Raw genomic sequence first — 11,779 nt, 5'->3', positions numbered from 1 at the left:
GAGGGTGGCCTCCCTCTTGCTGGGAAGGACTCTCGTGCCTCAACTTGCGAAGAGAGGAGGACCATCAAGCCAGAGCACCTATGTGCTTTAGAACTCAACTCAAGGACCAGAAACAACAGGAGTCCGAGGAAATCTCTGTAGAAGGTACAAATGCCAGTGGGCCACTTGATAGTGTTGCGCTTGTGAGAGCTGCCAGTGTGGGTGGGGGCCTTTCCATGCCTTTTTGTGAACTAATCCTGAGTAGAAGATCCTGGTTGCTGTTTCCTCATAGCCTGGACATCTGTGGTATGACTTCTCTGTTGACTCCCTTGCTCCTGAAGGAGCTCCAACGCCAATGCCAATGAATAGATGAGAATGAATGGGACATGGAGAACCAGAACAGGGATGGAGTTTCACCTCTAGTGGGCACTTCTCTTAGAAACCCTCCTGGTCCCTGGGCCGGGTTTGGCTGGACCAGTGGCTTTGAACTCTCAAGGCTAAAATACCCTGTGTATTAGTTTCCTGTTGCTGCTGTAACAAATTGCCACAAACTTCTGGTTTAAAATCACACACACACACACACACACACACACACTCACAAAGACACAAATTTATTCTATCATGTTTCTGGAGGTCAGAAGTCAGAAATTACTTGCCAGGGTTAAAGTCAGGGTACATCAGGGCTGGTTCCTTTTGGAAGTTCTGAGGGAAAAAATCCATTTTCCTTGCCTTTTTCAGCTTCTAGTAGCCACCTGTATTCCATGGTTTATGGCCTCTTTCTCCATCTTTGAGTCACATCACTCCAATCTCTGCTTCTGTCACCACAGGACTTTCTCCTGTGTCTCTTCCCATATTCCTCTTATAAGGACCACATCGGGTTCACTCAGATAATCCAAGATTGCCTCCCCATCTCAAGATCCTTAATCACATATGCAAAGTCCCTTTAGCCATAAAAAATAACACTCATAGATTCTGGGGATTAGGACATGGGGGGGCATTATTTAGCCTACCAAATCTTATGACCAGTCCACCCCAGGAACTCCCAGAGCACCCCACTCAGAAGCCTCCCACTCAGTGCTGTGGCTTGGAGGAGCCTGATACAAGACTCTCCCATAATTTATCTAAGTGGTCCTCCATTAAGCTGTTTTGAAACTTTTGCTATTATGAGCAATGTTGCTTCAAGTATTCTTGACATCACTTGACATCACTTCTCCACACGTGAATATATCCTTAGGGTACATTATTAGGAGTAGAATTGTTGGGTCAAAGGACATGTGCACTTTAAACCTATTTCCCTATATCCTTACCAATAATAAATCAACTTTTTAATATATGGGGTACCTTAATGTCTCAGTCGGTTAAGTGTATGACTTAGCTCAGGTCATGATTTCACCGTTTCTGAGTTTGAGCCTCTTGTCAGGCTCTGTGCTGATAGTTCAGAGCCTGGAGCCTGCTTTGGGTTCTGTGTCTCCCTCTTTCTCTGCTCCTCCCCAACTCATGCTCTGTCTCTGTCTGTCTTGTCTGTCTGTCTCTCTCTCTCTCTCAAAAATAAACATTAAAAAAATGAAAAAATTTATTTGGTCAATATGATTATAAAGCCAAAAGTGGCTGTCAGATTGGGCAAGGAGATAAAACTAGTTTCCCAGGTCTGATGTGGGCATATCCTTCTCAGTATCATCCCAGCGACTGAGGGAGGCAGTCAGGGTCCTTCTCTTCCCATCACTCACCCTGTTTTCTCCCAGCATGAAATAATTTCCTTCCAGGTAGAGAAAAGAGCACCTCGCCCTCTACCTCCAGCCCAGGCACAGCTGGTTGAGTCAGAAGGAGGTGGTGAAGTAGTGTATAGTTGTGGATTGCTCCCTGGACCTACATAGCACCTCCTGCTGGAGACTGACTTCAAGGCTTATCATAGTGCCTTTAATTCATTAACTAGTTGCTTTCTTTTTTACTCTGAAATACCCACAATAGCAAAGCCAGCTTCACAATAGCAAAGCCAGCTTCACAATAGCGAAGATCATTTTTGCATTAAAAAAAAAATGGTCCACTTTTGTACTGTTCCTGATTTTCTGTTGAAAAGAACATTAAGCAATTTCTGGATGTTAGGAAAGCCCTAAGACAGCTGAGAGGCTGCTTGCTTGATCAGTTTATCTGGGTAAAAGATCTGGTGAATGTTAAGAGCTGCTCTCAGGACGCTTATCGCTTAAAGCCTGCCACTGGCTTGGAGCAAAACTTTCCTATTTAAAAAGATAAGACAACCTCCTTGCCACAGCAGAGATTTTACCCCTGCTTTCTCCGTAGAATTGTCTGCCTGCCACGGGGACTGAGTCTGTAACCCAGGTTAGAGCTGTTTTTCACAACCCTTTGTTAGGCAGGATTGTACCTAATGAAGCAAAATGAAACCCCTGCTTGGGGACTGGAGGGTTCTCTGTGCCTCTCAAGCCAGGTGAGTTTAGAGCTGGAGGGAGCAGCTACAGGTCACCCACTGCTCTGCAAGGCCTCCAGGAGTTATGGGGGAGCCGAAGTTCCAGGTTATACTAACGGAGCCGATGCTCTAAAAGGAGAAACAGATAATATATTTCCAAAACACAAGTCATACCTCTTGTGTGACAGTGAAAAGAGAAGGATTGATGGAAGAGCTTTCCCCAGTAGGGCAGGCTACATAATCTGTGGGACTCAGTGCAAAAAGAAAATGTGAGCCTCTTGGTCAAAAAACAGGAAAAAAGTTCTGTTAAAGGTATGTATAAAGCCAGACACAAAAAGACAAATAGTGATGCCACTTATATGACATACTGAGAATAGTCAAATTCATAGAAAGTGAAAGTAGAAGGGTGGTTGCCAGGGGCTGGGGGTGGGGGGGAGGTGGGAGTTCTTGTTTCAGTTTGGGAAGATGAGAAAGTTCTGGTGATGGATGGTGGGGATGTTTGCACAATGATGTGGATGTGCTTAATAACACTGAACTGCACACTCAAAAATGGTTGAAATGGTAAATTTTATGTTATACGTATTTTACAGCCACCGCCCCCCTGAAGGAATGCATGAGCTTTTTCCTTATTTTGAGGTCTCTCTCTCTTGACTTGTGATGGTGTTTTTATTTGAATTTTACCTTTCATCTTTATATATTTGCTATCTAGCATCATTCTAAGTAAAGAAAAATTAATCTTAAATTTTTAGCATGAATTTTACCTTTCATCTTTATATTATGCAATGCCAGGGTTTTGTTTTGTTTTGTTTTGCTTTATTTTGTTTGTTTTTGAGAGGGAGAGAGAGAGAGAGAGCGGGGCAGGGGCAGAGGCAGAGAGAGAGGAAGATAGTCTGTGCTGACAGCAGAGAGCCCCATGTGGGGCTCGAACTCATGAACCATGAGATCATGACCTGAGCCAAAGTCAGACCCTTAACGGCTGAACCACCCAGATGCTCCTGTAATGCCAGTTTTAAATAAAAATATCATAGTGTTGAACTTGTATTTGAAATCACTGAAATTACATGATTCAAATTTTGTGGCTCCTCCTAGAGGGCACCTCAAGCTGGCTAGAAGGATCAAACACCAGCCAGGCTCAGGAAAGGTGGAAGGAGGAAGTGAGGACACCCAGGCGCAGAGCCTATAGAAAGAGTCCTCTGGGTCATGGGACTTCACAGGTGCCTGAGGTGGTGCCGGTCTGGGCCTGAGAGCTATCAGGTCCCCCTTCCCACAGGCCTACTCCTCCAGCCCACGAGAAACAGGCTACTCCCAGGGATCTTCAAAATTCAGAACTGGGACACACTCAGTACAGGGTGTGCATGAGGCCTCATCCCTGTCAGGACTTGGCTAACGTCGGCTGCCCACCTCAGCTTTGTGCTGCTGCCTGCCTGGAGTGAGGATGGCTGCCACCACGCCTGACTCCACAGGGGCATGTGCCTGACACTGACCTGTTGAAAGCAGAGGGCAATTGCAAGTTGAGGGAGAGACCGGGTCAGGTAGGGGAGTGACAGAGAACCCATCCACAGAGGCTGCAGGTGGGACTGTGTCCCATTGCTCCATGAGACTTCACCTGCAGAACACACATTCAGGGGCACCTGTGTGGCTCAGTTGGTTAGGTTAGGCAACTGACTTCAGCTCGGGTTATGGTCTTGAGGTTTGTGAGTTCAAGCCCCATAATGGGCTCACTGCTGTCAGCCCAGAGCCCTCTTTTGTTCCGTTCCTCTGTCTCCCTCTCTGCCCCTCCCCTGCTTGCATTCTCTCTCTCTCTCAAAAATAAATAAACCTAAAAAAGAAAGAACGCACAAAGATAAAACTATTAAGAATTCCAAGACTGGGGGCGCCTGGGTGGCTCAGTCGGTTAAGCGTCCGACTTCAGCTCAGGTCACGATCTCGCGGTCCGTGAGTTCGAGCCCCGCGTCGGGCTCTGGGCTGATGGCTCAGAGCCTGGAGCCTGCTTCCGATTCTGTGTCTCCCTCTCTCTCTGCCCCTCCCCCATTCACGCTCTGTCTCTCTGTCTCAAAAATAAACGGTAAAAACAAAATAAAAAAAAAAAAGAATTCCAAGACTGCAACCACAGTGCATTAAATCCCAAGTGCAGAGTCTGGTCAACTGTACTGGTCACAAGTCCATGAGCCAGCCTTATTCCTCAGTCAAAAGAGAAGAGGGTATTTGGCTGGAGTATTCTTTGTAAGATCTCTGAGGAAACCTAAGTATAGAGAGTGCTTAAGTGGAAGGGGCTGAGGCAGCCTTTTTGCACTTCCCACATGCTCCCTTTCCTTCCTTGGCAACAGACTCCAGCTGTGCCCCTTTCCTTTTTGCCCTCTGCTTTCTTACTGTTGGGATCTACTAATAGTTGACTGGTCTATAGTCTTTTATATATATCTTTTTATATTTATTTTTGAGAGAGAGAGCGTGACTGGGGGAGGAGCAGAGAGAGAAAGAGACACAGAATCCGAAGCAGGCTCCAGGTTCCGAGCTGTCAGCACAGAGCCTGATGTGGGGCCTGAACTCATGAACCGTGAGATCATGACCTGAGCCAAAGTTGGATGTGTAACTGAGCCACGCACATACCCCAACTGGTCTACAGTCTTATGTGAGCTAGGAAACACTGGAACACAAATTCCTTGGAGTCCAGTCCATTTTAGTGCTGAATGCATGGTTTCCCGACATTACTTACCTAGTCCTGGAGCTGCCGTGCAGGAAAGGCAGCATGTGATATCACCCAAATGACCACCCCGAGGTGGAGGGGCACAGAGAGCTGTCTGGCCTTCGGGGCAGCTGCCACCTTTGGAGAGTTGAGGAAGCCAAGTTCTTCTCTTACTCTATTTCCTAAATTCTTAATGACTGCAGACTGTAGGCAATGTTCTTTTTCTCTGTAGTGGCCTCAGGTTGTGTCTGGGAGAGTGAGGGGTTTTCTTAGACTAAGTTTTGCCTTGAGCAACTGCCTGGATCCCATTGCAGTTATGCTCCAACAGGCTCCATTTGTAAAGTACTTGTGTTTCATCAAGGGTCTTTGGGGACTTTCCAACTTTGGAGGGCTCCTTTATGCACCCTACACTCTGAAGAAACTCTGCACCAGCTTAACTAGCAACTGTCTGCACATCAGCTGGAGTCTTCCCTTGGGGGAAATGTGCCACCACCCATCCCCAGGAAGGCAGGTAGGGGACAAACCAGCAGCGTCCCTCTGCCCTTTTCTCTGGTGCCGGTAGGAAGGCATTTTCTTTGGAGCTGAGGGATAAACAGGCCTGCCAGCAGAGTCCAGCTCAGCCCTGTCCAGTCTAGCTGGCAAAGGAGCTGGGGTGAGGGAGAAAGCCTGGAATCTGAGCACAGGCAGTAAGGGGCCCAGGGAGGCTGATAGCGTGGGCTTGGTCCTGGGAAGCACAGCAGGCCTAGCTGGGCCCAGCAGAGGAGCCCCGTCAGCAGCCAGGACTGGGGCTGGGAGGCCAGAGCACCACCCTGTGACTTTGCAGATCCTCTTCTTCCTCTGCCTCCCCATACCAGCCCCTTTCTGAGACTTAGCAGGCCTTAGCTGTGAGTTCTTTGTGTGCTTTAAGGTCTCAGGCAAGAGAGAAGACAGGATCTGTGTGTGACTAAGACCCTTTCTAATGTTAAATATCTGTGAAGAGCTTTGAAGAGAAAGCAACCAGTCGCCTGCCCAACCCTGAAGGGTTTCCCATTTCAGATAAGTAAGTCATGACCCTTTTTTAGCAAGACTTCAAAGAACCTCATCAAAGATAACATTTGTATTAAATACAACAGTACATTTTTTCCTTTTTTACCATAAAGCTTGAAATGAAACATGAGAGCGGCATTTCAGCTCTCTGGCAAACAAAGCACAGTGAACACGGTGAAGGAATGATTACTGCAGGGCAGGCCTCCCCCTCCTTTCTTTTTTGGAACTTGGTGGACCCTAAGCTAAATTTTTGACATTAGACATGGTTTTTCGAGTGTTCTGGTCATTGGGCAATCAGAAAATACCAGAGCTCATCTTGATAATCTTTGCCGCCAGCATCATCTGAGAAGGCAGTTGTGGTGTGGTGAAAGCACACTGGACATGAGGGTCAGACTGGGTTCTCTGGGGTGCCTGGGTGGCTCAGTTGGTTGAACATCCGACTCTTGCTTTCGGCTCAGGTCATGATCTCCCAGTGTCGTGAGTTCGAGCCCTGCATTGGGCTCCATGCTGACAGTGGGGAGCCTGCTTGGGATTCTTTGTCCCTTTCTGCCCCTCCCCCACTCATGCGTGTGGGCACTCTTTCTCTCTCAAAATAAGCATTAAAAAAAAAAAAAAAAAAAAAAAGCCTGGGTTCTCAAGTCTTTGCCTTGCCTCTTCACAGTCGGAGGGCCTGGGTGGAGACACAACTTCTTTGGACCCTCTGTTTCTCCTTGTATAAATGGGGATAATGGGGATAATAAATCCTGTATATCTCACAAAATTGTTAGAAGAGCATAACAATGTATGAAAAAATACTTATTCTGTGCTTGATAAACAATATACTCTCAATATATGTGTGTTGGGTTATAACTGATGGCATTTGTGCTCTTTTCTACCACACTCTCTCCCACACCCATACCACGTTAATAAAACAAATATAAAGGTAACATTTTAAAAATTGCTGTATTCAAAATTAATAATAAACTTTAGGGTAAATAAGCTTTAAAACAAAAGTACATAAGCAAAAATAAATAATTTACACGGACCCACTAACCTAATTTTCAGAGGAAAGCCATGTCCAATTACAGCACTATTATCCCGGGCTCCAGCCTATGGTCAAACTTTGATAGTTCATTATTTTTAAAAAACAGTAACAAAAAAACTGAACGCTAAAATCTTTAACAAAACCAAAGCACTGGATTTAACTCTTTAATTTTAAATAACCAAACTTTGTTATTTTATACATAATCCAATGTAATGGATCCAATTCAATATAATTAGCATTTCAGCTTGAAGAGTTGGTATTTTAACAGGGATGGAAAACTATAATGAATAGTTTTCAAACCGTGAGGTACAAAAAAAAACCAGACACGTATACAGTAGAACAAAAACTGCAGACACTCTATTAACTTGGGGAAATATTTGAAGGCTTTACATCCTTTATTATCCATGATGGCTTCTGGAATTGATTGTTTGAAGTATAGAACCTTTAACATTTTAGATACAGCCTTTATTTTATTTGTCACAGTAAGTTAAAAATCCATCATAAGACTCCATAAGACTTTGCTGATCTTGCATTGTGGACTCTAGGAGTTTGTGAACTGATAAAAGAGTAACATGAAAATTTACTGTATTGCCCTAATTTCATACATCCTTGTACACAATGAATCAGTTTGGGAATCTATTCCAAGGGTTATATACACAAAAGTGTCAAGAATAAAATGTTCTCCACTCTTGCATAAAAACGTGTACAGTATCTCAGGAATGGAAAAATTCTAATTTTCCTGGGCCCGGGTTCCTGGGTGTCTGCTGCCCGAAGACGAAAGGCTCCTCCTGCTGCGATGCTCCACTGTTCTGAGGATTAATCATCCAACCCTGGTGTTTCTCCTTGTTGGATCCTAGATGCTATTCTGATGGCTTCTTCCAGAGATGGCTGTTCTCCAAGCTGAAACAGGAACAGACACAAAGCCACAGTCAAGATAATACCGAAGAAACAGTATATGCCCGAAGTAAAATCTCTGTAATTCTGACACCTGGACTCGTTAAGATACGACTGCTGATCCAATCATTAAGAACACACAAAAAATTCTTGCAGGAGAATAATGTAGTTTCTTACTGTAGGATTTTGCAGTTTTGTTTTAAGTAGGCTCCATGCCCAACCTGGGGTTTGAACCTCATGACCCTGAGACTGAGAATTGCATGCTTTACCTACTGAGTCAGCCAGGCGTTCCATCTTTCTTTAGGATTTTCTTTTAAGCTTATATTATTTAAGCTTATATCTTTTAAGCTTATATATTTATTTTGAGAGAGAGAGAGAGAGAGACAGCAAGGGAGGGGCAGAGAAGAGGGGAGAGAGAGAATCCCAAGCAAGCTCCGTACCATCGGCCCAGAGTCCCGACGTGGGCTCGAACTCACAAACTGTGAGACCATGACCTGAGCCAAAATCAAGAGTCACATGCTTAACCAACTGAGCCACCAGGCACCTCTTCCTTTAGGACTTTGATAAACCTTCACTCATGCAATGGACAAAAGATGCTCATCTTTTCCAATGGAGGTATTCAGAGAGCTTCCTGAGTCTTTAGCTTCTATACCATAAACTAAATTAAAAACAATGGTTGGCATTTTCCTGAGTGTGTTCTAACTCTTTTCCAAGTAAATACATGAAAAACAACTCTTCCCAAGGAAAGGTAATCTGTATTCTAGACTGTCTTCCTGAATCCAGTGACTTCCCCAAGAATAGTTTCTTTTGTCTTCTGATGTTGCCCCAACATAAAATGGGGCTGTGCAGTGATTCTCAGAGGACTAATTTGGGTCTACATTTACACTAGGTTCATTTCCAAGTGCTTTACAGAATCCTGCTTAATTAGACTTATTTTGAAAGTAAAGATAGCTGGCTGGGTGCATGCTGGGATGTATACCAGAAGCTTTATTTTTCTTACTATAAATTCCCCTAAAAAACGTAAAGATAATAGCGAACAAAGTGCCAGTCTCTTTGAAACCACCTCAAACACAGCAATTTCCTTCTAGTGGCCAAGTGACAAAGATTAGTCTGTCCCCAGCCTCCCCTAAAGGTTCTGAATAAAGCACAATGTGCAAGGTTGAGAGCTAGGAAGTAGGTCTTCCTGTTGACTGAGGACAGCTGCTATAGAACTCACCTGAACTGCAATCTGGGTGCCATTGGATGTTGCCACTAAGGTCAGAGGTCTGGTTTCTGTGGTTACTAAATGATGGCTGTGCTGTTGATGCCCCATTTCTGATGAGGCAGTATGGAATGCTGCCAAGTCCTGAGCCACAATTGCGACCTTAAACAAAAAATACACAAAATAAAGCTATGATTAAATACATTAAACTCCATTTAATGCAAGGGACTGTCTTGAAATTTGAAAGGAAAAACTCCCTTCTGACCACAGACTTGTAGAAGCCTAAAGTTGGAAGAGAACTTCTACATTGTCTATCTTAGACTCTTTTTTGTTTGAAGAAGTTGAGGCTCAAAAAGAAGGCATTTATCTAAGCTTATGTGAACCAATGACATAACAGGGTAGAGGATACTTGGCAGGTAGGTCTGCTACACCAGGCTTCATTAACCAGGACAGACGTGACCATGCTTAGGATCTCCTACCCTAAGTGGCTGCTTAGTACGTTACACATGTAGAGTAATTCATATCTCAAGTGTCTATTTATTCCTGAGTTGGGATCAGTGAAACATAATATATACTATTTTCTCTTGTTTACCTGATGCATTTTTTTTAATTAAAAAAAACTTTTTTAAAAATTTTATATATAGAGAGAATGAGCAGGAGAGAGGGGTAGAGGGAGAGAGAGAATCTTAAACAGGCTCCATGCTCAGCACAGAGCCTAAGGTGGGGGTCAATCCCACAACCCTGGGATCGTGACTTGAGGTGAAATTAGGAGTCGGACGCTTAACCAACTCAGCCACCCAGGCACCCCTACCTGTTGGGACTTAAAATTAGATTTCCATTTAACTAGGAAAACTGAAAAGACTAGGGATTGACTGGAAGGGATGACAAGGGAACTTTCTGGGGGTGATGAAAATGTTGGGGATGGTGTTATATGCGTGTGTATGTGTAACAACTCACTGAATTGTAAATTTAAAATTTGTACATTTCACTGTAAATTTTACCTCAATTAAGAAAAAATAGATTGTGAGTCAATCTGAAAAACATGTTCAACCTCATTAATGATCAGACAAATGAAAATAAAATAGAATTCAACTTCTGCTTGTGAATTATGCAAATATGTTAAAAATCTTCAATGCTAGCAAGAAGAGTACAGTGAACCAAGAAAGCTTTTAGATCCATGGTGCAATTAAAACTTTTTGGAAGAAAATTTGGCAGTATGTAGCAAACAGCTTAAAATACTTTATATCATTAATCCAGTAATTCCCGTGCTAGAGTTTGTTCCTATGAAGATAATCAAAGGCTTATACAACAATTTATGTTTGTGGAATGAGTTAATGAGTTCCATTTGATAGATTATTTTACAAATGATAAGAATCCTTTTATAAGAACATTTAATTGGTATGAGAAAGTGCTCAGAATGTAGTGTTAGATGGATGACAGGCATACAAAATTATAATCCTAACTCTGTATACACACACACACACACACACACACACACACACACACACACACGAAGTAAGTAATCCTAAATGTTGAGACTAGTTATTTTAACATCAAAAGATTATAGCTGATTTTTAGTTTGCATCTCTATTTTTAATTCTTCTGGAAATATATCTGCAAGTGGTATTAGTGGATCATATGTAGTTCTATGTCAACTCTTTCTTTTTTTTTTTTTTTTTTTTATGTAGGCTCTAAGACCAATGTGGGGCTTGAACTCATGACCCCAAGATCAAGAGTTGCATACTGTACCAACTGAGCCAGCCAGATGCTCACTATGTTCAACTCTTTGAGGAACTGCTATACTGTTTTCCACAGTACTGGCACCGTTTTACATTCCTATGAGCAATGCACAAGATGTCTCTGCATCTTCGTCAACACTTGGTACTGTTTTTTGGATAACAGCCTAAACTAAAGTGAAGTGGTATCTCACTGTGGTTTTGATTTGTGTTTCCCTAATAACTAACGATGTTGAGCATCTTTTCATATGCTAATTGGCCATCTGTAAAACTCCTTGGAGAAATGTCTATTCAAGTCCTTTGCTCATGTTTAAATTGGATTGCTTGTTTTTTTCTTGTTGAGTTATAGGAAGTCTTTATTCTAAATATTAATCCTTATCAGATAACATAATTTGCAAATATTTTCTCTCATTATGTAGAATGTCTTTTCACTCTCCTGGTAGTAGCCTTTAATGCACAAAGTTTTTAATTTTTAACAAGTTTAATTTATCTACTTCTTCTTTCATTGCCTCTGCTGTGATACATAAGAAATAACTGTCATACATAAGAAATAATTTCCAAATCCAAGATCATGAAGATTTTCATCTATGTTTTCTTTCAAAAAGTTAATTTTTATATATGATATAAGGTAAGGGTCCAACATCATTCTTTCTCATGTGGATATTTTTTTTACCAGCACCATTTGTTTAAAAGACCATCCTTTCCCACTAGTCAAATTTTAATTGTTCAGATTTAATGGACTATATATTTGATGGTTTACTTCTAGACTCTTTATTCTATTACATTAAGAATATATATTACTTTTATAATCTGA

The 11,779-nt window shown here is 42.6% G+C and overlaps 1 protein-coding gene across 4 annotated transcripts in view; it reads right to left on the bottom strand.

Moving 5' to 3' along the window:
- Nucleotides 1-7,285: 7,285 nt before the first annotated feature.
- The window catches only part of ZNF143 (zinc finger protein 143), a 56,376-nt gene continuing 51,882 nt past the window's right edge, over nucleotides 7,286-11,779 (bottom strand). For all 4 annotated transcript variants that reach the window (XM_047070486.1, XM_047070488.1, XM_047070485.1 and 1 more), the window contains 2 exons: nucleotides 9,245-9,391; nucleotides 7,286-8,034 (listed from right to left, as the gene is read on the bottom strand). In XM_047070486.1, the coding sequence (XP_046926442.1) occupies nucleotides 7,951-8,034; nucleotides 9,245-9,391 (231 nt within the window). In that variant the 3' untranslated portion in view covers nucleotides 7,286-7,950. The remainder of the gene's footprint in view (nucleotides 8,035-9,244; nucleotides 9,392-11,779) is intronic.

Source organism: Lynx rufus, unplaced genomic scaffold, assembly GCF_022079265.1.
Source record: "Lynx rufus isolate CCGP_SWC_20201006 ecotype Redwood Valley unplaced genomic scaffold, mLynRuf1.p SCAF_9, whole genome shotgun sequence".
NCBI classification, from domain to species: domain Eukaryota; kingdom Metazoa; phylum Chordata; class Mammalia; order Carnivora; family Felidae; genus Lynx; species Lynx rufus.
This window is presented reverse-complemented; position numbering and strand designations above follow the sequence as displayed.